Source organism: Microtus oregoni, unplaced genomic scaffold, assembly GCF_018167655.1.
Source record: "Microtus oregoni isolate MIOR12 unplaced genomic scaffold, Mior012 000000F_ref0000247, whole genome shotgun sequence".
Classification (NCBI taxonomy): Eukaryota; Metazoa; Chordata; class Mammalia; order Rodentia; family Cricetidae; genus Microtus; species Microtus oregoni.
Genome location: NW_024543059.1, coordinates 80,693,887 through 80,720,572, shown reverse-complemented (window position 1 = coordinate 80,720,572; position 26,686 = coordinate 80,693,887). Strand labels below are relative to the sequence as shown.

Below are 26,686 nucleotides of genomic sequence, written 5' to 3'. Positions count from 1 at the left end.
TCCTCGCAAGGGACAGGAAAGTGTCCCAAATCTATCTGAAGCCCAGCGTGTGCCATATCCTGTAACTCTTTTGAGTATCAACTTGAAGTCACAACTAGGAGTTTCCAACCATGCAGCTTTGTTTCATGAACAAAATTATTGCATAAGTTATCTTCATTCCATGAATATAAAGTATATTTGGAGCATAAATTAATTTCGTGTTTAGATCTGGATTGCACTCCCAAGATCTCTCTCTCTCTCATTCCATATGTATTTTTGTATGTGTCTGTGTATGTGTATACAGATTTTTTTTTTAAATCTGAAATCTGAGCCAGGCAGTGGTAGCTCACACCTTTAATCCCAGAACTTGGGAGGCAGAGGCAGGCAGATCTCTGTGAGTTTGAGGCCAGCCTGGTTTAACAAGAGCTAGTTCCAGGACAGGCACCAAAGCTACAGAGAAACCCTTCTTGGGGGGAGTGGGAGAATCTGAAGTCTGAAACATTCAAGTATTTCAAATAACAGATACCCAACCTGAATTTCTTTATAAGAAAATGTCCTTGTGACATTTGGGCTTTTCCAATCAGCTCTGGTTTAAAACAGCTTTGTAGTTAGAACATAATCATTTCATGGTTTGTGTTATCTACTGTACCACTACTGCGAGCCACGGTCTAAGGGCTAAGGATACAGCACCCTGGGCCTTCTGTTCTGGAGGTGGGAGAAGGGGACAATGAAAAAGAAAGACAACCAAGTCAATTCTGCCAGACTGTGATTGTGCTAAGGGGGAAAAGGCTCACCAGGCATGGGGCTCGGAGATGTTAGGGTAAAGAAGCTCAGGCTAAGAACTTGTCTTTAGAGTGGAAGGGGCAGTCAGTGGGGTGTCTGGGATTGCTGTGAAGTCAGTAGCCTCTTCTGTAGCGGATAACAGGGAGGCCATAGGAGCTGCTTTTGGGGTTGAGGCGAGGGTGATGGCGGCTGGGCAGGCTACACAGGATCTGCACATCAGAACGAGACTGGAAGCTGTCTGCGGTTCACTTTCATAGACAGATAGGGAAAGGGCAAGAAGGAGGAGCGCAATTGGGGGGCCGTGCAAGTGTTTGGTAATGGGTGGGAGTTTGGAGCCGCTCCATAGCAGGGGAAGTGGGGAAGAAAGGGATTGGATGAAATATGAAGGTGGAGCTGGATGTCCTGGTGGACCGGATATGAGGTGGGAGGAGAAGAGGGGTCAGGAGCAACGCTGGAACAACGCAGGAACAACTGAGAAGAACTGCGGTATTTTCTCCCAAGAATTCCTGATAAGATAAAAACCCAGAGGCTGGAGAGATGGACCAGTGGCTAAGAGCACTTGCTCTCCCAGAGGCCCTGGGTTCGGTTCCCAGAATTCACACCAGGCAGCTCACAACTTACTGTAACTGTGGAGAAAAATTCCTAAGCTCTGGTCTCAAGACTTTTTCCCATTGTTAAAAATGGTTGAGAAGCCTTTTAAAAATTCTTTGGTTATAACTATACTCACTGTGTGGGAAATTAAAATGGAGAATTATTTACATATGTGTGTGACATGCATGATATGATATTTATATCCATGCGCTTGGGGTACACATCTCTGCTGGTGTGTGTGTGTGTGTGTGTGTGTGTGTGCATTTGTGGGTACTCGGGATTAATGGTGATTGTCTTCCTAGATTTCTCTACACCTTATATGTTGAAGTACGGTCTCTTGGTGAACTATTTTGGCTAGCCTGAATAGCCAGCTTGCTCCAGGGAATACAGGCGGGCTGCCAGGTATACACAGCTGTTATATGAGTTCTGGGAATAACCTCGGAGGCATCTCCCCAGCCAAGAGCGGGAGATATTTTAAATGTTTATTTTATTGTATTTCACGCCACTTTGTGTTCATTTAGTGCACTCATTTAAAACGAACAATAAGCCTATTATTCGTAAAGATAGAGTGCATGTGTTGGGAAAGATAGTCTTTTCTCAAAACACATTTGGTGGTAAGGATGGCCTTGTTTTACATTTTTGCAGATCTCTGTTGTGTCTGGTCCTAATAGAGCACAGCTCCCTGTGCGCCTGCTTCTGCCTCCAGTTTATTAGGTCCTGGTCGGATGCTGAAGCACCAGCCTCACACAGCTATGTGGTTCAGAAGGGCAGGAGCCCCTAGTGAGTAACCGGTGAAGATAATCACAGATCTCCTCTGGTTCTAATCTAGACCCTGGAGGTTGCCTCACCTGGGAGGTTAGCTGCAGTGTAGACTCTGAAGTGAGCTCTTCAGTTCTGTTCCTTTCTGGTCCGTCTGTCTGTCTTGCTGTTTTGAGCGAGCGGAGCTGTCATGCACTGGCTGTTTGAAGAACACTGGTTCAATGGAGTCAGCTAGATCATTTGAGCGTTTCCGTACCTCATTATATCCTGTCAAAACGCACTAGTTGATGTCGCCACCAATCTTCCCAGACAAGCTGTGACAATGTGGACAAGGTATGAGCTTCTTGGTGGTGACTGTCAGTCCTTCAAAACCCCAGTTTTCGCTTGATGGCTGAGATCTTTGTTTGGGTAACAAATGCTATTGGTTGTTTTCCTTGAAGGAACAGCCCACTTTGTTCATCCTCGCCCCACCCCATCCTCCATAAATGTCTGCCAATTAAATACTCAAGCAAGGGGCTGGAGAGATGGCTCAGAGAGCAAGAGGTCCTGAGTTCAATTCCCAGCAACCACATGGTGGCTCACAACCATCTATAATGAGATCTTGCGCCCTCTTCTGGCCTGCAGGCGTATGTGCAACCAGAATACTGTATACATAAACATAAATATTTTTATAAGTATCTTTAAAATGTAATAGTAGTAAATACTCAAGTGAGACTAATCGTAGTTTTTAGGTAGTCTTTGTTAGCTGGAGGATGGTGCCCCATGATGGAGCAGCTCTTCAGTGAGTGAGGCGGGCCAAGGTGTGCGTCCAGCCACTGTGTCTGGATGGGTAGCCCAGGCGAGGCCATACGCTGCCCACAAGCCCTGAGCTGGCTCTCAGTAAACCAAGTGGTTCTCATGGTGTCATCTACCCCAGCTTAGGTCGGAACCGCCTCTGTTTCCTTACATGCTGTGGGCCTGGGGTGGTCAGGAGTGGGGCCTGCAGGATGCAGGATGGGTGCAGCTGGTGGCTCTGCCTTGCATCTTCTCAAGGAAGCTGCATGTCACTCAGTGTCCCATTTGGCCCAGTGTAACAGGAGAAGAAAGGCTCAGTATTATTACGAAAAGAAGTTTTAGGCTCTTGGACCCCTTGGAAGGTCCGCCAGTACTAGGGGTAGCCTAGCATTGACGAGCTGTAGAAATACTAAGGACGTGAATAGCCCTTTGCTGTTTGTCCAGGCCCTTCACCACCACCCCAACTCAGCCTTCCCTAACAGTTACGCTTATATTTAAGGACTGATTATTAATATAGAAAAGACATTAAGCTATATGAGTCCTCTATAGCTTCTAACTGTTGAACATAACTGAGTCATTAATCACTATATTCTGTAGAGTGCTGGGCCGGAAACAGTTGCTGGTCTATAATTACTTTACAATAAAGCTATGAAAACCCAAATTTAGTTGAGGCCAAGGCCTGATCACAACAAAGATGCTGTTCTTGGAGTAAAAGCGCAGGCAAGGGATAAATTCGTTTAGGGGGCCAGATTTACTTGGGAAAACCGGCAGCACACTCCTGCTCCTTCAGTTTTTATCAGTTGCCCGAGCGCTTGCTTGCTCACTCTGTGCCCGCAGTGTGGATGAGCTGGCCGGCCTCCCTCCCCTCCTCGCTGTGAATGAGATAAGGATGTGTCAGACCCTGGGAATGAGAACATAACTGCTTGGCCCTCTGAGGCCATTTCCCAGTTCTCCCCAGATGGCATCTGATTGTTTCTTGAATGACCTCAGTGTCCAGGCTGCAGGAACCTGGTCCGAGAGGCCACTCCACATATTTATTAGCTTGTGGATGAGAACTCGCTACATAAAGCCTCCATTCAGCCTCTCCAAAGAGCTTTCTGTGCAGAAGAAGCGCCGAAGCTGATGGACGGCTTCCTGTGCCCCAGGCTCCATCTGGACCCTGGGTTTTCCCAGGCCCAGGTGGCTGTGTGAGGAGAGGGCTCTGTGTGCTCAGCTGAGTCCATCCTACGTGGATTCTCTGCCACGCTGTGTTCTCGTGGTCTTTATAAAGAAGCCTAGACCTGAGTCGAGCCAAGGTGGTGTGAGCTGGGAATTAATGCATTCTGCCTCGACTCCGCCCAGTTTGGGATCCCGGCTTGTTTGCAGATTAAGGAACCAAGATGATTATTTGAGTTAAAGTGAGAGCCAGCTCCACATAGTTCATTCCTGTTGAGATAAAATACCCTGACAAAAAGCAACTTAGGCGAGAAAGGCTTGATTTGGCTTACAATTCCAGTTTACAGTCCACTATTTCCAGGAAATTGAGGCAGCTGGTCACAACACATCCAAGAGCAGAGAGAGAATAAATGCATACAGGTTCACACCCTCTCTCTCCTCTTGATACAACCCAGGACCTAAACCCAAGGAGTTGGACTGTCCACAGTGGGCTGAGCCTCCCTCTTAATTAGGACAATCCCTACCAGAATGGAGAGATGGCTCAGCTGTAAACAATGCTTGCTGCTCATAGTGGAGGACCGGGGTTCAGTTCCCAGCACTCACATGGCAGCTTGTAACAGTCTTACTCCAGTTCCAGGGGATCCTGCACCATCTTCAGGCTGCCATGAGCACTGCATGCATGTGGTACACATACATACATGCAGGCAGAACACTCATACACATAAAATAAAAGTAGATAAAATTTTTAAAAAAGAATGAGAGAATCCCCCACAGACAAGCCCTCAGAACAACCCAGGATAGCCAAACCTCATCAGGACTTTCTTCCCAGGTGACTTTTGATTGTGTCAAGTTGGCAGTTAGCAATAACTGTCACGAGTCCTAATCCAGAGGATGGCAAGGCTGACTTGTCTGTGTGGGGGGGGGGGGGGCATTTGATTGCTGTATAGCACATCATTCCTCATGCCTGTATGGGTAACTATGTGGGGAGCAGAGGACAGAGTCCCTACGTGTTACATCTAAGATGAGAAAGACCATGTCCCTAGAAGTCCATGTGCATAGCGCTTGGCCACTCTTCTCCCAAGGGAACTGCAGACTGAGACTCTACAGTGCTTGTGTGTCCTCAGCCACTGTTGTATTTAGACGTTGTGCTGGACATCGCGGTGATGAATGTCACCTATGAGTAAGAGATGGTGTCTAACTAGGCATGTCAGTCATTCTAACAGCTGAAACCGGAACTCCTCACTGGGAGGAAGAAGCGCCACGGCAAGAGAGAAGGAATTCCTAAAAAGGCCACCTAGACTGACAACCCGGGCTCCAAGTTCTCTAAGTTCGTCCACCTACAGATTGGCTACAAACAAATCTGAGGACCGTTGGGTGTGGGGATGGTGTCAATTCCACGTCTTTAAGTTTTCTCTGGGGTCTGACCACCAGAGGGGCGCCTGGCTTCTGGAAGGAAATGACTCTCCAACACCTCTGAATCTGGTCCTGGGGTTTTGCAAATAACCAAATAGCCTTTAAGAAATGTCCTCTAGGAGTTTAAGATAGTAGATCGTGCCAGTGTCTGCATGGAGGAATCTACAAGACATTGATTCATGGCTTCCCTAGCCCGGGAGGGTCCTGGGTATGGAGAAGAGGTCACGCCCGTACTCACTGACACAGAACATCCCAGCTCCAGGAATCTCCTTCCCTACAGGCAAATCATGTCTTCTCTATCCCAGAAAACCCAGAACAACTCAGCTCCTCCGTGTAAGTACCTGGAGCAGACTGAGGAGCACCGCTCATATCCACCTGCTGCTGACGCATGGGTGAAGAGCCCTGTTATTAACGGGAGAAAATCATACACATGGCTTCATGCAGCGTCAGTTGATGTCGGCTTCTCTCTTAGCATGTCTCCGATGCGGAGTTGGCCGCACATCATTGCGGCAGAGCCCAGCATGCTGCGTTAACATCCACCTTGAACCTAAGCTAAGCTTTGCTGTTATTGTTGACGTGTTAAGGGAACATTTTTGGAGAACAAGTTTGAAGGACACAGATGAAGGTCACGCCGTACCATCAGCCCTACTCCCTAGCCCGCAGGCAGAAGGTTCCTGTGTTACCGTTGATTCTCACTCTGATAAGTGATCCTGTAAAGCTAGCTGATGTTATAAAGTAGTAAACTTCCTAGTAGAAAGGGCTTGGGTTTGGAACAGCCTGGGTCACTGCTTCTTCTGGAAAGGAGAAGGCCCCAGGGATGCTTGCTCCTGCGTTGCTTCTCTGCTGTGGAAGTGTTTTCTTAGATCAGCTTCATCCCCCAGTGGAAGCTTCTGGTGCCAAAGATTCCTCTTCAAAGGAAAGGGAACTTCTTCCTCAAGTCCAGTTTGGAAAACTCCCAGGGCAGCTCTCTGACTGGTCTCAGGTTGGTCATATGTTCACTTTCGGACAATATTCTGAGTGGTTCACACATCCATCGCACGAGTAAATACACATGCTCTCCAGTAAAGCTTTGGGCTATGGGAAGCAGTGTCAGAATTAGATTGTCAGGTCCACTTTCAGTAGGAGGTGTGCTTAGAGTCCATCAGTCATGGGCAAGCAGGAAACCCACCCTCTGGCGCTGCCACCAGCTTGTCCCCGAACGCTGGAAGTGCGAAGGTTACAGGAAGCCTGCTAAGTGATTAGGTCCACATCAGAAAAAGGGGCAGACAACCCCAAGTTATTCAGTCCCAGCCAATGGGAGAAAAGGACAGGAAGTTCTCATAGCCAGGGACCTTTTTAAAATGTGCCGTCTTATACCACGCCGGCACACCAGCCGTCCCCGCCATTTCTCTGCTGTATCTCCCTTCCTGAAGAATTACATATTAAAGTCTGCTTCCTTTCGACTAGCTTCTGGAATTTGTTATGATCTTATTTCCAACACTACCATCTGCTATTTACATATTTCTCCATAATTGTTGAGGATCATAGTAGGCTATTTTTCTAATTCTCTGTGTCTAGTTAGGATATACATATAATGTGTTGACACGCAACTGCTAAACTTTGCAGAAATACCTCCCCCGACCCTTTTCCGTTTTATCCTTTTAAGCCCTGCACGATGCTTTCTGTAGTTTCACTCTCTCCGGCTTTATCTGTGGGCGGTGACCCCTTGCCTCTGTTTCATGGCAGCTGCTGTTAGAGAGGGTGGAGAGGTGGGACCTTGTGAGAGCTTGTTATCTGGTATGTGGGTTTGGAAAGGTTCCCACGTCTGTTATCACAAGTGACCCAGCCCTAAGACACAGTGTTCCAGAGACTTACCCAGGTCAGCTCCTGCCGCTCACCCCTGAACCTTTCCCTTCCTCCACCTAGCTCTCCCACCTGTCTGGGAAGGAACACTTAAGGCATGCAGGGACCGGGTGGGGGTTGGGGGTATTGTGTTAGCCTTTGAACACTGGCAGAAACAATCCATTGTCCCCACCCTAGGCATCAGGTAAAGAAAATATTGACCTTCTAGATGTCACTTCTGAAGACGCCATTGTGCTTGGCGGCAATCAAGGAAGTGAAGACATCGGCTGCAGATCAATTCTGTGGCCCGCAGAGAACCATGGGGTTTGGCCTTTCCCCACCAAGGGAAAAGTGGTATCTCTGCACACAGAGGTGCTCCTGGCCTTCACTCAGTACCTGAGGTTCTGCTGCCTCCTGGTCTTGAGAGTCTGATCCCAGCATCCTCAGTCCATGCCCTGCTCTTTCCCGTCAGTTGTATGTTGTCTAGCCTCCCTGATGTTCTAGACGAACCCTCAGCCCACGTGGCAGGACTGCCCGGCATTGGATCAAGGGAGACCTGCTCTCTGGATGGGCTTTAGATAAGGCAGTGTAGGCATCCGGCGAGATAGATAGGCTTCTATTAGTGCATCGGCTAGCGCGGGTTCTGGCTTGCTTTCCTTCTTCACTCTGAGAGCTGCTGGTTGGTACCCACAGAACAGCAATAATGATGTTGGTCTCCTAGAGTGTGCTCAGTGAGACACTGGTAGAATTTTCTGTGGGGACACTGACTGTTGTGGACCTCACTTGGAAATAAGGTAGAAAGACGTCGGGAGCTGCTGTGGCCTTGCTAGATGAGCCCTCTAGGAGTGTGGCTGCTGCGGGGTTGCTGGCGTCCTACTGGTACATAGTCTACATTTACTGGGATACACAAAAGGCCCTCCCCAAGACAAGGGCAAAAGCTTCTCTCCTCTTACAAGTGGGAAAGCTACTTCTCAGTCATAAGGACCTCCTCCATGCTGCTTGCTGCTTGCCTGGCTCCTCCTCTTACTGGTCACAGCCCTGCCAAGCCAAACTGTGTCCATGGTAACCAGATACCATGTCTCTAGGTCCTCAGTCGCGTTCTTGACCACGAGGGTATTTAATTCACTTCCTTCATGCTGACTATTGAAAGTCGTTCTGAATCTTAGGCTGGTGAGACTCAGCAGGTAAAGGCAACTGTCATCAGGCCTGATGACTCGAGTCTGAGCCCTGAGACCCACAGGATGAAGGAGAGAAGGGATTCCCACACGCAAGCGTGCATACGCATGTGTAAACACACACACAATAAATAATGGATTAATTTACCCACAAAATGAATGGATAACTAAACAAATAAAAAATAAAATGACTTTTTCTAGTGAGAAAACAGTCAGCAAGGACTTCTAGGTCACCTAGGTGTTTTGAGTGTTGGGTATAAGCAGTAACCCATTTCTCCAGTGAGTGAATCATGACCACACAGCAGTGTGTATGGCTCACGGAAGTCAAACTTCACCCCCAAGTTAAGAACTCCTTATCTGGACTGATTCTAAGAACTATTTTGGCAGAATGCAGGATTGACCATTGCAACATTCAGATGATAATACCCAGGATGTTTCTGACGTGACATGACCAAAGGCCATTTTCCTACTGAAACTCACCCAGAAGGGATTCCTTAGAATGTTTTCTGTCATGGTTGGAATGGGTGGGGCTAACCCTGCCGACTCCTCTCACCTAGGGCCTGCTTGCCCTGGACTCTGGCAATCCTGCCTTTTTCTCATTCCTTGGCAGCCGGTTGGTCCACTCAGCACTTGGGAGCCTTCCTAGGTGGGGGTGGAGTGGGATGGCTTAGGAAGAATGAACTATATTATGACAGTGAATGGCTGCTGTTAGGGGCTTAAAGGGAAGAGGGGGTCAGAGGATAGCTTCCTGGGGATACAGACAGACAAGGAGGTGACAGCCTTCACGAGGCTAGATCTGGCATGACCTTAGAAAGAGCTGGCATCAGGGTTATAAACCAGGGCAGTATGAAGAAATCAGACAATGGGGAGATGGTTCTCAGGGGACTCTAAGCTAAAGTCAAAGATCTGTTGTCATGGCGACAGCCACCCAGTATGGGAGTGTTGGAGGACCGAGATTGGCAGGACAGCAGCTCAGAACATAGACCAAAGTCCAATTCTGCAGCCAGAGTGGTATACACGCAATGAAGTGGGGTGGGGGAGGCCACCCATAGCCCATGGGAATTGCCCACAGGTGCTCAGTCAGATTGGCTGGGACAGGGGTGGGCATGGAGTCAGACAGCATGGATACATTTCCTGTCTGTTTGCATAAACAGCTCCTCAGATGCCGAAGACACAGGAGACACTTGCCCGAACAAGTGAGAGTAAGATCTTTGTGTAACTTTGATTTCCAGGTTTTAAAATGTAGGACTAAAACAGACTTTTAAGGCTAAGCATGCTTGCCCATCTCCTCTTTAATCTCAGTTTTCAAAGAAGGGTCCTAAGCACCAACTGCAGTTGGTCAGTGGCTCAAGTCATCATCCATCTTCTCTGAGGACCCGGGTCTAGCATATATTGCCTAGCATATAAGAGAGTGGGTGGTAGGGGGGTGTCTTGTGCCCTCCTTCAAGGCTGACCCTGCCTTCCATGTGTTGGGGGACACATGGAATGCCTGTTATTTGGAGCCTTCGGTTACTTGGTGAGTTGGGGAGCAGCCCTGAGGTTTTGAGAGGTTAAGTACTTTCCCAAGGTCACTCAACTGGCTGTTCTCGCAGCCCCGCCCTTCCTCTAGTCTGGAGTGTGCTCAGAGCCACTTTAGAGCCCTGTGGATGTCTGTCTAGCAGCTCAGTTTTGGAAGGTGCCAATCTGCAGAAGGGCTCATAAGATGGGAAAAAGCTCAGCTGCTCCTGGTGGGGGCGGGGCGCTCCCTGAAGGCTCCCCTGCACTGAGGGGCCCTGTGCCATGTCTGTAGTCACTACCTGCTGGCTGCTTAATGTTGTTCACACTTACTAAAAGTAGGAGGGAAGGAGAAGGGCATGTGTGTGGCAGAGAAAAGCCGGAAGTCAAGATGACAGAAACGAACTTTGCTCGGGTATGATGTCTGCATAGTCAGTGTGGAATGGGAGGCAGCCTGGCCAAGTCGGTGGTGAACCACCTTAGATGGGTTAGACTCCCAGGGGTTTACGGGGATATATAGGAGCCTCTGAAATGTTCTGGCAAACATCATGAATCTGTGCCTCTTGCCCTGGGAAGATGGTCCATGACTTTCTTCTAAAAGTTGCCCAAGACCACTGGATAACCTGAGTCTGCTATTGGAGCTGAAATTACTATATCCTATACCACATCTTCTTCTTCTTCCTCCTCCTCCTTCCTTCTTGACAGGATCTTACGTATCCCAGACTGACCTCCAGCTCATTGTATCATTAAAGATGACCTTGGACTTCTGATCCTCTTGCTTCTTCTCTTATGTTGGGAATATAGGAGTGTATCCTGCACATTCATGTACGAAGTGCCGGAGTGTGGAATCCAGTCTTCGTCTGTGCTAAGCAAGTGCTTTGCCAGCTGAATTACAGCCTCAGCCTGTGCGTATATCTTCCTCATTTTCCCTTAATGCCACAGTATAGAGAAGCATTTCTGAGAAGATACCAGGAGATAATAGGTGGTCGAGATGCACGGATCTATGAAGTAGAATTATACAAGATAAAGCAAGCAAGAAAACCCAAGACTGCCTATTGTTTCACGTTATTCAGTTATGCAATTTTAATAGCTATTTAGGGAATCATAAAGTTGTTGGGGGAGGGGCAGGGACCTGGAGTCCAGCAGAAAGAAATCTATTTGTGGAGACTGTACTTAGTCTCCTTGTGTCGGGGCAGATCGATACTGTTTCCTGAAGGAGGCCATTTAACAGCCATCTCCCTTCATCCCCCTTGAGGAATCGGGGGAAACTGTCAACCTGAGATCAGAAGCCCATCAGAGAGTGTCTGTCACAGTGGAGAGCCTGCTTCTGGGGGCTCTGTGTCCACCGGGGCAAGGCAGGTGCTTATGGACCCTGAGCAGCAGAAATCTCGACAGCATTGCCTGCCCTCTGCCCACCGAGGCCAGCTTGCATTCTTGTTTGGAGCAAGAACTGGTTCTCATTCATAGAGGGGCATGTGCCAGGCTGTCAACAGCCTTCACTGCTCTGTCTGACCTGAAGAAAAAAAAAAAAAAAAAAAAAAAGAGGATCTTCCAGTCTCATCGTTCCGCAATGGTATCTGAGACGAATTCTGTCCCATTGGGCCCTGCGGCTCTCCACGTGAGGGTGCAAGTGGGAATTGCCTTACAGACGCTCCTCAACTTAGGACAGGGTGGCATCCTAAGGAGTCGACCAGAAGCTGAAACTATTCTAACATGAAGATGAACTTAATACACCCGACCCACCAGGCATCCCAGCTTTGCCCAGCCTGCCCTGGATATTCAGAGCACTCAGCCTCCAGCATAGCGAAGTGCTCAAATACAAAGACTCTATAAGAACATGTCCATTGTCTCATGCCACTGGCTGACTATGACTTTGGAAGGGAAATGGAGAGTGGATGCTGCCTTTGTTTACTTTGGAACAATCAACCAAAGACCGGCAGAGCCAAGTTCAAATCCTGTAACTCCACTTTCAGTGGCAAAGAACTTAGCTGTCTCTTCCATTCCTGCCTTGTGGAGTGCAATTCCCTTCTCTCTCTCGGGCTAGTGAACTCCCTTTCTATAACTCTTCTTGGTGCAGTATTTTGGGGCCTCCAAGGCATTCCTGGAGTTACCTGCACACAATGACCTCTCCTATCTTGCATGCAGTGACTCCTTAGCCACACACCTGGCCTCAGTGGGTTTTCTTGACTGCCATGGAAGATGCTATGACCCCTGTCCTGAGCCTTTCTTAATTCTAAATCCAGAGTCAGGTGGCCAAAGCTCCAGGGGAAGCGGGAGACCATTGTGTTTGTTCAGAACTGGGCAGCCGCAGAGCAGGCATCGTGGGAAGCCGAGCACTGATAAACTTCCCTCCTGCTGCTGCTTCGCTGGCATTTGCCACGCAGCTCTTCGGGGAGGTGAGACTGTGGCGTGTCACCTTGCAAGGCCCAGCTACCTTTCCCGCTTTTCAGGGACACCAGAGGTTGAGAACACCAGGGTTTCTTTGGCTTTATCCCATGGCTCATTTAAGATGCCTTTGTTCACCAAAAGTTAGGTCACTAGGACTTGGTGGAAAGAAAGCAAACTGAACCACAAGGCAGAAAGGATTGGTGCCACGCGTGGGAGGGAGGCAGGGGAGAATGGCAGTGTTTTGTGGGGAAGGGGAGGTCACGGTCACCTTGAGAAACTCAGCTATTTTGAGCACCATGACTGATGTTCACCCCAATAGCTAATCTGAAATTGCTCACTCTGGACAGGGGTACGCTGAGCCCCGCAGCCCTGGACAGTGTCTTCCAGTGCATGGATGGTCAGCAGTGAACCACAGGACGGCTTGGAAGAGACCCAGAGTAGCTCCACGGAAGCTGGATGTCTTGATTCTGAAGTGGGGAAGGCATGGAGGCTGTAGGTAGTATATTTTCCCTGGTGTCCTGACTAGGGAAAGATGGAGAGATAGCGGCCTCCATGTCCTCCCCACCATGTCCTATCAGAGAAGAGTTCCTGTCATTCTGGGGAGCCTGCTTCTACTTGGGGTGGTACTGATGCTTTGGAAAGGGACTCCACCTACACTTGCTCATTCCTTGGAGCCAATGGTTGCTGCCAACAGGAAGCATGTGTCTGCTGAGTGTGGCTGGGAAGGCCGCTCCAGTTCCATGGTTACTGAGTAGGGCAGGTCAGTTAGGAGGGCTACTCAAGGGGAGCCTGCCATTGAGGGCAGTTCTTTTGTGTGTTTTCTGGGTGTTGGGGGTGTCCCTTTGACAGCTGAACCCTCCATTTTGCATGGGGTAGAGACAGTATTTGAGCTAAGGAGTGGGGATTTCTCCGCAAGTGTCCACATGACTGCCTGGCTCGGCCCTCTCGCCTACCAGGTGTTTTCCTTGGTACAGAGAAACAAGCCTCTTGGGTGGCCTGAAGAGGGTGGTACACAGGACCCATCCCAGCGTTCTGCCCGCTGGTCCCTTTCTTCTCCTGGGATTTTATTAGAGGCTCTCTTCCCATCCGCAGAAAGGCATGGTGTTTAGAAAACCCTAAATCTGAATTGGTTTTAAGTCTCATTTACCAAGATATCAGTGAGAACCACTTTCCCCAGATCTCACCATTTGCGTGTGGCTACACGAATGACAGCTTTAATTACACAGCCTTCTACAATCTTTTATTTTGGGTTCCATGCGATCAGTTAACTAGGTCCTGCAGCCCCAAACTGGAGTCTCTGGTCCTTTGTTCTCTGCAAACGGCACAACCATTCCAGTCCTCTGTTTCTCTGTAGCTAGAATACAAGAATCACTGTGAGGAAACTAGGGGGGAACTGATCAGCGCGGACAGGAGAAGGACGATGAAGGGCGCTTTGAGAGCTCGTGCAATTATTACCTTTAGTTGCAAGAACACAATATTTTAGTGTCTCTTTGGCCATTTGAGAAGAAAATTAAGACTTGAGAGTTGCTTCAGAAATTTGTGTGTGTGAGTGCGTGTATATGTATATGAGCATATATGTATGTGTGTGAGTGTGTGTGCGTGAACATACATGTGTGTGCGTGCGTGTGTGTGTGTGTGTAAAACAAAGGCAAAATGTGTTCAGGAAACAGTTACCTGATGGGACAGTCGTTGGCCATTTCTTAAATAGGGAAACCCTCTGGTGACAGAGCAGTGACTCTGTAGTGACCTGAAGCCATTGTTCTGTTTTTACCAGACCCTGGAGCACCAGATTTCATAATTCTGTGTACTTTATGTCCACATTGTTTGTGTATTTGTTTCCAAGAATGTATTTCCCGGGGCTGGCAAGAAGGTTGAGTAAAGGTACGTGCCATGCAAGCCTAGTGTCATAGGTTCAAGCCCCAGGATCCCCTTAAAGCTGGGAAGAGAGAAACCTTCGCAGAGTTGTCCTCCGAGCTGTGTATATGCACCCCTCCCTCTTGCCCCCAACACCAGAGAAACACAGTAATAGATGTCTTTGAAGAATACATTCTGTCTTGCTGGAGATGCGGGCCGGAATTCCAAGGCTCTTGCTGACTAATCTTAGTAAGTTTTGCGCAGGAGAGAAGATGCTCCTTTTCCTGAGCCCAGCCCCTTGTGAAGACGTTTGTAGCCTGAAAGAGCTTGTCGTTTCCTGCCAAGGGACTAACAGCGGTGGCAACCGGGCCCCTACTGTCGTGGCTCTTACCCCGGCTGATGAGTCATCGCTGGGAAGCTGCTCCGTGTGTGCCCATCTGACAGAAACGATAGGAAATAGAAAATGCCGCCGCCCCCCCACCGCCCGCCCCCGGGTGCGAGATATGGACCCTGAAGGACCATGTGGACTCACCACCTGAACAAACTCTGGGCTCAGCCATCTCAGAAGCCGGCTGGAGGCTTCCCCCAACCATGTGATGTTTTAGGTAGGCTTCACAGGAGATCTCAGGATAGCCAAGACAGTCTCTTAGCAGAGCAAGCGGGAGAATGGGAGCTTGTGCAAGAGAAGTAGAACCAGCTTCCCTGACGCTTCCTGAGTCTAGAGAGCCTTCAGATCCCTGAGCCCATGTCAGACACGTTCAAGCAGAGCCTCAGCCTCTTCTAGAGGGTATGAGGCCTGTGGCTCTCCATTCTCCCTGATCAAATATAGAAGCTGCTCACTGGGCCCTGGACAAACAATTCCCTATTTTTATAGGCAGTCCTGACCTAGGCCAAAGGCCAAAGCCTCGGAGGATTTGCCGCTAATCCCGCCGGATAGTTCTCATACCTCTCTCATGCCTCATCCGGTGTTGTTCCTTGCTGGAATGAATAGGTTCTGTTTCTCCCGTGTTACATGTTTTAGCCGGGGTGAGGTTTTAGGAAGCGTCGGGACACACTCCGCTTTCGAAAGGGGCTGGAACCACTGAAAGCTAATGTGTGGAAAGATGGGGGACGAAGAGCTAGGGAACCAAAACCTGGGTTTGATTTTGAAACCAAACAAACAAGCAAACAGAAAACATGACATAGCAGAAGCACGGAGCGTCCACTCTAACTGGGAAGAAGGAGGGAATCTATTGCTGCCCCTCAAGGTGGCTGGGGCTCTCTCGCTAGCTCTTTCCATAGAGTCTTCTAGGAAGGTTAGGCAGGGGAGGCAATTAAGTGGAGATGGGTAATTAAGGCGAAGGACTTAAAGGGAACGAGGGGAGGAGAGCAAACAGCTGGGTCAGAAGGGAGTACCTCAGCCCCCATCCTTGGCCTGCTGCACAGCCAGGTGGGAAGGGCACGGGCCCTTCAGGGTATTTGCTGACAGACTTGCTAATTAAACACCAACAGGCAGTTGTGTTTTGCTAATAATGACAGCTGTGCCAGTGTTATCAGCTGCAAACGGCCTGCCCAGAGCATCCTAATGAAAAACAAACAGCCCTGGAGGTGGGCATGGAGACCCGGCACCTGCCTGGCTTCTCAGAGCTTCTAAGACTCCTCTCAGGGAAAGCCACGACCTGATTGATCACTTGTGGGCCACCTTTCCTCAAAGGAGCCTCTGTCTCACCCCAGGATGGTGTGATCTGTACAACTTGCCTTGCTTCTGAAAAAGCCCTAAGTGCTGGGGTGAGAAGCAAAGCCACCAGGAGCAGATTGCTGTGGTGTGTTCCAGCCCTGGGACGGAAGGGAAGGCTGCCCCGCGGCGGGGCGGGGGGGGGGGTATAACGATTTCTGCCTGGCCTCTGAATTAGGGGACAGCTAAAAGCTCAGGCACAAGCCCTCTTCTAAGAGGGGTTAGAATTTCATCGAGTCTGGTCACATGAGAATTTCTGGCACCGTGTGCATGGCAGGCTGGACACAAGCCGGCCAGAATTGAGCGAGTGGATCGTATTGGCTTCGCCGGAGGGGGGAGAAGTCACAGACTGGCCTGGGAGAAGGAGCCGACTCACTCCCTTGGCCGCTGGCTGTGGGCAGGAGCTGCAGAGCCGGACTGAGGAGCCACCATCCAAGGCCCCCTTCCTTTTGACTTGAATGAAGGTGTGTGGTGTCTGGGACTGAAGATGCCTAAAGAATGCAGCGCCTTCCACGCCCTCTCAGCAGCCCTGTGCTGCTTCTATCACCGCAAATCATTCTTTGGAGTCAAGGTAGGTGTGGCCTGGAGTTGTGCACATCTCTAAATCCTTTTGGGGCCCCAAGACACTGGGTTTCTAGAGGGCACTAGGGGGAGTTTGCAGTTTGCAAAAGCCGTTTGGTCCGGTGGATCTTCCCGAGGTCCTAGCTGTCCCCCCCCCCCCCCCCAAGAAAGTCAAATCAGGCTGTAGAGAAGGGGGAGGGGACTCCTTGTCCGTGTTTGGGACAAAACTCTGTTGTTTGCGACACTTTCAGGCTCCCTGGGTTGAAATCGTATGCCAGAGTAACCAAATATGAGAAAGCTGTTTTTTTTTTCCTTCTTTCTCTTTGGCTGTCTCTTTCCCCGTGTTCAGAACAAGCGTGCATTGGGTGAGTCCCTTGCTCTGTTCAACCTCGTGGTCCATTATACGCCCACAATGTATATAATGGACAGAAACCACAAATTATTTTCTTTCGAGTTGCATCCAGCTCCCAGAACATCTCAGGGTTCAGAAATGTGTTTCTCTTTACCGCCTGCATTTTAACCTTGGTGACGAGACCCCAGTGCCAGTGGCTTTTGCATGGCATGTCAATTAGACTGTGGGGGGGGGACTTGGCTAATTGAAACCAAGGTCTGTGTTCATGTCGCCCGCCCATGATGGACTCAGGACTAACACGAACACAGGCTTTCTCCAGTCTTGATTTGTCAGCCTCGAACAGACTCCCGCCAGCCCCAGAATAACTGCAGACCTCAAGTATCCCTGGGAAATTGGAGGCTGAGCGCTCTCAAGGAATCCTTCCCACCCCAAAGCAGAGCTGCCTCTCCCAAGGGACCGAGAAGCCACAATGGGGCTATAACACTGTTTCTTTCTTGCTACACAAAAGCTAAACCTTGGGAAAGTGACCTGTTGCAGGGAGAAAGACCCAGCTATAGAAAAGTACACAGTGGATGGGAAGAGAGGAGGCGCCCTCTGCTTCTCCTGTCTGGTTGCAGTTTCCCCGCAGCTACTCTGCGCGCTCATTTCTGTGCCTCTCTGTCAAGAACGTGTGAGGAGAGCGCTGAGGTATGGGTTGAAAGTGTTCCCCCTTGACTTACGACAGAGCTCCTATGTTATCCCAGAGCCCGGCTGGGCACTATGGTTTTCGACCTAAATATGGATCGTTCTGGAATGGGGTAAATGATGTCATGCCATCAACAGTATTTTTGAGTTGTCAAAGATAGACTGGGCGGTCCCAAAGGGACTCATGTGCGTCAAGGATTGGCAGTTAGCGCTCCCTCGAATAGAAGCCCATCCACGAGCCAATTGCTGTTAGTTCAAATGAGCTCAGCTCCCTCAGTATATGAGGAATCAGCTCACAAATGCCTGGGTCTCAGTGGTGAGCTGTGTGGATGTCCCAAGGCCCACCCAGAAGGAGCTACATAGTGGGTTAACTTGGGCCATCTGTTCTTCTGTTTGTTCCTTCTTGACCTCCCATCATGGGATCCTGGTGGATGCCTCTTGATAGAACTGACTTCCTTTATGCCCAGGTTTCCCACCCCACCCAGCTATGCTAAAGATTTTGTGCCATGAAGAAAGGCTCTGAGCCATTCACTCACACGTCACTGTGGCTCTCTGCTGGACCCTCCAGATGAGCTTCCCTGTTTGGTTTCGCTTGACTGGTTACCTGGGCAGGAAAACTGCTCGTACTTACATCTTCGTGGTGCCAGTGTTGCCCCAACGATAACAGAGAATCGTTTTATTGACTCCCACTTTAATCAGGGGTTCAGGTCGTGCTGCCCGTAATTAGTTTCCGTTGCAATTAGAATTTCGAAATTAAATTGGGATTGACTGCCTGATAACAAGGCGGAAATGCTGCTCCAGTTTGACCACGCTCGCTGCTTCCCTTGGCGTGAATGTCTCCTACCCCAAAATAACACTGCGGTAGCCATGGTAACTTTCCGTTTGGTCTAATCCATATCATCGCAGGAGAAAGCAGGGTGTTATTAATAGTGTTGGTTGTATGGGAAGAAAACTAAAAATACGAGAGTTCCTTGGTTGCCCAGTCGCACCGTTGCACTCTGGGAATAAGATCTTATTTGCACAGGCCTTGCGGGATTTAAGATGCAGTTAGCAGCCTCGTGGACTTGTACACAAAGACCCTGGGAAGGAATGATGTGGGAGGCCGAGGCAGAGAGAACGATCAGCGCTGAGCATACATTGCTGGCCCTCCCCAAGGGAAGGAGAGAGAGATGGTCCAGCCAGGCTGAGCATCTCAGCTCACAGTTGGCACCCATTGCAGGGAAGGGAATCTTCAGTCTGAATGAAAAAGAAAGTCTTTTGCTTAGGCCCATCCAATGGGCGGAAGCTGGTAACAAAGAAATACCAGACCGATGATACCAACAAGGCACACTCAGATGCAACATTGGATGTAACCCTGTCCGCGTCCATGTGCAAAACACTTTTTGGGTGGCTGGGCCTGGGAATGGGGGTGAAGTGTTAAATGGCAATTGAGGTGTAAGTCCTGACTTCAAAGGACTTGCCCCAAAAATGCTTAGAGCGTGGTGTCGTTACTTTCAACAGGCTTCCCACGGTCTTAATTTTTCATGAGTTGTTTCCCCAGAATAAGTTCTGTGAGCTGGGCAGGGTGATAGTTCGCCTTTCCAATAGAGGAGAGGCTGCACCTCAGAAATAGCCTCTCCACCATCAGTCTGTGGGGCACCAGGAAGGGGAGCCAGATGTCCCAGCCTTGAACCTAATAGTCCTTCTACGATGCCGTGTTAGGTTATTTGATGTCTGAACCAAGATGCTGTCGTGTATATTAATACTTCATTTTGCATTGCAGTTGAGAAAGAGCAGAATGAGCCTTTGTTTTTAGAAAAGATTTCAAGGGGGATATTGCATGCATGTGTGCATGCATGCATGTGGTTAGAAGGGATGTTTCTTCAAAACACTATTTTTAGTGACTCTGGATTTAGATGGATTCCAGTCTGGGTGAGCAGCGGGTTCCATGGCTCCAAGGTGTAAGTGGCATTAGCAGAAGCACCGAGGCCAGGCCTGGTCAGAGCAGAAAGCTCACGGAAAAGCTCAGTTCATAGCATGGCGGGGAAAATCAAGGAGAGTGAAGAAGAATGCTCTCTCCAACCTTGCCCTGCCAGGAGTTCACTGACAGCGGAGGCAGGTTTCACCCTGCTTACACCTTAGTTCAGGATGGAGTTGTTGATCACGGTACCGTTGTGCTCTGGCCTTTGCCAGTTGCTTTGGCCCTAAGCAGTTAAGACCCAGTCTTGACTCAGAGGAAGGTTTGGGTCCATTTGGAGACTGTGCCGCAGTGCTGGACAGGAGTTTATTGACAGGCTGAAAGGAAGCCTCATTTGTCAAAAATTTGGTGGAAGGCACCTTGGCTCCCCAGAGGAGGGCGCCTGGTTGTAGTCTGTGCTGGAGGACTCCCTGGGGAGAGAGGCCTTTGCTAAGCGAACAGAAAGTTTCCTGAGAGAGGAAATGACAATCTGGGTTGAGAGAGGAGAATCCACAAAAGCCTAGACATAACAACCAGGTGTGGGCAGGGGGCCAGCCAGTGGCAGATAGCACGTTATGTTCTTTAAGAAGCTGCAGAAGCACTTTGGCTAGGAAGGCATGGAAGTCTTCATTTTAGAGGCTGGCAATGGAATCCCATTACCTCTGGCCCCTTTGTCTCTGATGATTGATATTTTTAGAGAGAGGGAGAGGGAGAGGGAGGGAGAGAGAGAGAGGAAGAAGAAGAAGAGGAGGAGGAGGAGGAGGGGAGGGAGGGAGAGAGAGAGCGAGCGCTAATTCTGAAACTCACCAGCTGTACCCAGTATTTGGTCAAAAGGAAATGCAGTATGATTGTATTGGAGAAACCTAAGAGACAGAAACTACCATGCAAGGGTCGAAATGCTGCCTGCCCAAAACAGCGTAGACAGAAAGGTTGGATATAGAGACTATGTGAATGAAAGGACCAGAAAGGCTTGGTTAAGAACAGGCCATTAAGTCCAGTCCAACGGTCTTGTCCATGAGCTGCCATAGTTGTGAGGAATTGCGAGTGCAGACTTTCCCACACTAGGATTGAGCCATCTTTGCAGGTGTTAATCACTGCCATTATAGTCAAAAGATCCCGAATTGTGCTAGGGTGCTTCATTTGGATTAACGTTCTCTTGTCCCTCCTCCCCGGGTGGGTGGGGAGATTTGGAGCCTACTGAATCCACATTTCAGCTCAGGAGATCACACTGGCCATCCGTGGAGTGTCAGGTCCCTGGCACTTGGGTTCGTTTGAAACCGCCTTCCTCCTGTGAAGAGCAGGGGGAGTGGTGGTTCCGCTCATTCTCCCTGTAGCTGATCCTTTGATCTGTGTTGCCCGGATGGCCTGAGGAAGAGTGACATTCTGGCGATGACAGTGGCCCCATTGCCTTTGTCCTGGTGCAGATACATCATGCGTATGAACTGCCAATGGTGAAAAAAGCCACGAGGAGGAATCTTTCCAAGTGACTCAGCCCCTCCCCGCCGGTGGGCGCTTGTTGCTCATTTGTGCTACCAGACCTTAAACTAAAAAGGCCAGCAATACTTCTCTGTAAAAAAGAGCCCTTTAAGTGCATTCCATTGGCGTCTGGGAGCTGTGGGGATCTGGTGTCAGTATCAGGACATGACTGGTAGAGGCTGTGGTCCCAGTGTTCCCCAACTAGCCTTAGAGTTTAGGTCCCAGCCAAGGGCTTCTTTTTGCTGGAGAAACTAGAGGGGAATCAGGGACAGGGTTGGGACCCTGGGGATATCTGTCTGGGGATTAGCACCTGCTGAACTGCAAAGTTGGGCTGTATTAAACACTGTGGTGATACCAGAGAGGTTGAAGAGGGAGTGTGTGTGTGTCTGTCTGTGTGTGTATGTGTGTGTGTGTGTGTGTGTGTGTGTGTGTTGAGAAAGAACAATCTAGAACTTTCAGCAGAAGTGGAGAAGACTAAGGTTAGAAGAACAGTAGAAAAGCCTCTCTGCCGTGGCCAGGGTTAGAGGTCATCAGGACATAGCAGAGCCCCAGGCTCTGAGGTTTAAAGCCATGGCCGAGGGTGACCCAATGCATTTTAACTGAGAAGTAATTTGAATGTTCTGGCTAGAGAGGAAAGAAGTGTGTCATAGGGTTAGATGCCACGGCGGCATCTCTGTCGTCAACTGTCATAGCCCCAGGAGCTATTGTTGCTCTGACTCTGGTCACGAAAATGTGCCGACTTACTGTCTAGCTCATGAAAACCATAATCAGTATGTTAATTTTTGTGACTAAGAACTTGCCCTGGTTTCTGCTGTACATACGTGCACACTTTTATAAAGATGGTTACCCGTAAAGGCATGACTACCCCAAATTCTAGCTTCTCACTAAGGGACTTGAAGAAGCATTGGAAGGCTCACCTGTCCCTCCCAGCTCCACTCATCCCCTGCATCGAGACCTAGAGTGTACGAGGGGGACAGGGCTGGGTTCCCACCTGGAAGGAGCCTCTCCATGGCTGCTGGGGCATGGCTTCATAGCCAGTTCTCTCCGTACCTGTGGCAGATAGAAAGGAAGGAAGACAGACAGCCCAACACAGCGTATTGTGACACCCTAGAGGTTTTTAATGCCAGCCCTGGCCAGAGAACTTCCCAGAAGAGGTAACAGTAGGTGCATGCGTGTGAGGCAGAAAGAAACCATCAGTCTAGAACTTTGGTGAAAAGGAGATCAGATGGAGGAGGGTGGGAAAAGGGGGGGGGGGGGGTGGAGCGCACAGGCGTATGTGCTGGGAAAAGGAAGGACACACCCCGCTGAACAGCTGGGGTGAGGAATGGGCTAAAGGTTTGCTGGTTGCTCTGAGTGTAGGCTGATGTGTGGAACAGAAACAGCATCTCTCCCAACACAGGCCCCTCCAGGCTCCTTTCGGTACCGTGTCACTGATCAGCCCCTTTCCCAGGGACGTATACAAGATCAAACCCAGTGGGTGCCTTCTAACTGGTTGATTGGAATGCCCCTGCTGCACTTGACCTTTGCAGTTACTTCTTCCAGAAACTTCTCTTCCAACCTCCAGGAGACTGCACCCTCCTTGATCTCCTGGCTCCTTTTTAGCCAGTCCCACACTTGGGGTTCTTTCTAGTTTGCCTCTTCAAAACCAATATCCCCAGCTTTCTCTTCACACTGTATCCCATTTCTGAGGTGGAAGTTGAGCAAGGTTCTTCTAATTCTTGGAGGATCCCATGTGTGTCTAGTCAACCTATCTCCACAATGCCCCACAGCCTGGTGAACAACCCCATTCAGATACACGGCAGCACACCGGACTCTCTGCTTTCTTCGGAAAACCTGTTTGCCTCGCTCTTGGGTTTCTATATTGGCTGTGGGTGACTCATGCATCCTTTCAGGACACTTAGATTTCTTTGCTTGTTCACTTTCCGCGTGTAATCAATCGCCAAGGCTTCGCAGCAGCACCTAAACATAGCTCTCGCCGGTTTCTTCCCTTCTGTTTCCACCACCACTGTGTTAATTCAGGCCTCATTATCTCTTGCCAGATTTCCGCACTAGCTTCCCAACTGGCCTCCTGAGCCTTCAGAGAACGTTGACATTTCTAGAGGAGGCGGTGCATTCGCATAGTTGAACAGATCTAAGTGCTAGGCTCTACAGGGTCCTATCTTGTTTGGCTCAAAAATCTCTGCAGCTTCAACATATTCCTGGTTCTGGTCAGGTGGGCCTTCTGGCTGTCAGATGCACAGTTCCCCCTCCAGACTGTGAGCACATCTATTCTGAGGCTGCATGAGCTTGTAGAAAAGGGCACCTAGAAACAAGGGAAAGAGAAATGCCCAATCCATCTCACTGGGGAGTTGGATCAAGAATATCTGACCTGATCTTGGGACATACTAGCCTCATAAACTTTGAGCTGCTTCTAGAAGCCCTCAGGGGCCCCTAAGGGTTCTGTACGGGCTAAGTGTGCCCAGTCGTATTCTCTATAGATACTCTGTATGACTTTAATCATCCTAAGTGTCGGGGAACCCTTATTTCATTAAGTCTGATCAAATCGTGAAACACGTGGCCCCAATCGCGCTTCCTCTTGTGACGTACAAAGACTCTTACTTGTTGTTAGTCTCCAGGCACGTTGTATGGCTGTGTGAGATCTTAGTGGCATTGTGTGGAGTGTCTTGTCCAAGTGAAAATCTCAGTTCTCTGTTTCCTTTTACAACAGCTAGTGATGTTCTGTTTTTAACATAGCTAGTAACCAAGATTTGTGGGTGTTGAGTGGCCTGAGCTCCTCTGGGAACAGAGACCTTTGAAGTGACGGGTGAGTTATATATTGAAAGTAGTGGAGTTGCTACAGAGTCTGATGCTGTCTTGTGACTAGCATTTGGCTTTACTGAAGCCTACTACACACTCAGCACTGATATATAATGTTCTAGCCCAGATCAGAGCTCTAAGGCAGTTGTTCGTCATGGTTCTATTTTGGAGAGAGAATTTGAAAGTTGTTTGTCCCATACCCCACACTAGAAGACTCTTGGAATCTCTCCCTTTTTCTCCCTGTGTGTTAGCACATCTCAGTTTTGCTTCTAATCACATCTCCCAGCGCCTTTCCACTGTGATACATTCCACTGATTCATCAAAACTCCATCCATTCAAGATGAATTAAGAAAAGGATGGTGTTAGAATTAAATTGATTTTGATTTTCTGACATTCCTTATTGAAGGGCAAATAGGACATCTATTTTGGTTAAAAGCTGTGCTCCAACTCATTTATAATTTACAGTAAGATGTTGAATCGATGAGGTTAAATTGCCAGTGATCAAAAATTCTGGCTCAGATCTTATACAGTGAGTTCTGATCGTCTGGTCTTCAAACCCTCTCGCCATGGCTCACCTCAACCCCAGTCTATGGTTTTCATTCCCTGCAGACCTTTACTGAACACTGCTTTTCTGAATGCAAATCTCACTGAACAGTGAGTGATGTCTCATTTATACTGTCTCTTTTAGCACACATGTCAACCCTGTATGAGAGGAGAGTATTCTGGGAGTCTCTGGAGGGCACGGTGAAAGGGACCAAAATGATTTAGAGGGCGTTTTGTAGGCCAAACTAGTACTCAGCTTTTATTTCAAGCCCATCATGTCATCAGCCCATTAAATGATTAAGTGCAACCAAGTGACCTTTGACCATGGCTGTGGCACTCTGGTTTTCTCCATGGGGATCAGAATGCAGGGCTGCCCCACCGAGTGGTTCCGGTGCTGACCCCACTTCCGGCTGCTCCAGAAATCATCATCTAAATTTGATGCAGATAGAAGGTCCCTGTGCTGCTGGAGCAGAGCAGCGTGTTAATAAATGGCCTTTTGAAAAAAAAAAATCTCTTCGTTTTATTGGTTAACAGACTAAGGTGAGACACCACCACCTTGGAACTGAGTGCTGAGTGGCCCAGGGTAAATAACACTTTGTCAAAAGTAAACCACTCATTTGGCACGCCTTTAGGGGCCAAGGTGGAAGGAGATCTTAGAACAGATGAATTCAGTGAGCAGCTTTCCCAGTGCATAGAAGAAATAAGCTGTCTTTGTCTCCTTTGGGTTTGCTGCATTTTCCAAAGCTTAGCTGCCCCAGTCTTCAATCTAAAATCAGTCTCCTTCAGTTTAGGGAAAAAAAAAGAGGGGGGCTTTTCAGTCCCTTGATGTTTCATCAAAATAAAACTGAGCAGCGAAAGCAATAGCTTCCTGATCCTGCAGGGTGGGGCGCATAGAGGAGACCTTGCCCAGAGGATGAGCGTGGATGAAAGGCAGAGCCGTCTAGCATCAAAGGGAGCCATGGGCTCCCATCAGAGTGACTCTAATGTAATTAGTTTGGATGTAGGATTAAGTTCCTCCTTGCAGGGTGCTCTACTTCAAAACGCCAATCCACAAAAATTGCAATTAAATTAGTCTCTTTAGTCCGCACACGGGAGCGGGAGAATTTTAATGAGTGTTTCTCGGAATCTTGACAAGCAGAGAGCTCTGTAGAGGGCCTCTTCTTGGTTCCTATTCACAGTGACGGAGCCTCTTTGATAAGGGTTTGATAAGTTTGGGTAATGAATAATCTCTTGGACTTGGGCTCTCTGGGGGTTTTGCCAGCTTTCCTGTCTACAAGAGCATCTGATGGCCCTTGTAATCACTGTTCATCTGCGAAAGGGAAAATCACGTACAGCAAGGAAACGAAGCCTCTTCATTTAACTGAAAATTGCAAATCAGTTTTTAATGGTGCTAGAGTGGGAATCTGCTCTGCGGGGTGAAAAATTGCCTCGGTTGAGTTAGAAAATGGGGAAATGGATGGTGAGAGCCCATCTACAAAATCTGTCCATGATGATGAGGTTCTCGAGGATTCAAAAGAGCCAGTGATGTTGTCCAGGTGCTTAAATGTCAGCAGCACATCAGTGAAAACAGGTCACTGAAACTTGTTGAGAGTTTTCAGGGTGTCTTTCCAACTGATCCCTTTCTCAGAAGGGGCCAGAAACCTCCACTGACCTCATAAAACTGAGATTCCTGGGCATCTGCAGCACCACTGGCCAATTTCCAAATGCCTTGTCTCCTCAAAGAAACAGTGACCACGTGGTAGAAGGCGTGAAGTCCTTTTACCATGCCATTTGTGACCTTCTCAAATCTGGGGAGGGAGAGGGCAGGTCCAACAGACACACTCTGGGGTGTAGAGGGAGCACAGCAGGGGTATAGAGGGAGAATTGGAAAGAATGGCTCAAAAATACGGGTCTCATCACTAAATGTTTGGCACCCAGAGGGTGACAGGGCCACAGGGTTATGCCCATAGGGTGCCCTTGGTGACTTATAATTAGGCACCCTTTTCTGAAGGCCCTCCATTGCCATCTGACTGGCAATGGTTGCAATCAGTAGACAACTCTGCCCTGGCCCCATGACCAGCACACCATGTCACTGCACTGCCCACATCTGGGGTCACAGGCCAAGCTACCGTGTGCCCATGGGGCTAGAAGAGGCAGGGATGCTTTGGGGCTTTCTGTAGTGAACAGAAATGGAAAATTTGAATTTGTTCTTTTCCCTCTTTGGATTTTTCCTTTCCTAAGTTAATTGTCGATTTAAGTAAAAGCTTTGGCATTGATCACCATTATGAACATGAGAAACTTCTCGTCCATAGAGTGGCTGGCACATCTGTTCTAAAAGTAGGAGCGGTGACTTCATAGCTGCCATGAATTATCTTTGTATTTTCATCTCTTTATGGGGACAGGGTAGATGTGGTACATGCCATGGCACATATGTGGGGGTTAGAGAACAGCTTGGGGGT

General features: G+C 48.9%; 1 protein-coding gene across 4 annotated transcripts in view; it reads left to right on the top strand.

Annotated features, from left to right (window-relative positions):
• Window positions 1–26,686, top strand: part of Bcar3 (BCAR3 adaptor protein, NSP family member) — a 106,126-nt gene that overhangs the window by 47,425 nt on the left and 32,015 nt on the right. The window contains exon 1 of one of the 4 annotated variants that reach the window (XM_041653399.1): window positions 16,325–16,471. The exons of 2 other annotated variants lie outside the window; for them this stretch is intronic. In XM_041653399.1, coding sequence (XP_041509333.1) covers window positions 16,388–16,471 — 84 coding nt within the window. In that variant the 5' untranslated portion in view covers window positions 16,325–16,387. Of the gene's footprint in view, window positions 1–16,324; window positions 16,472–26,686 lie in introns of those variants that run through there. One more of the 4 variants, XM_041653408.1, reaches the window with a different exon arrangement.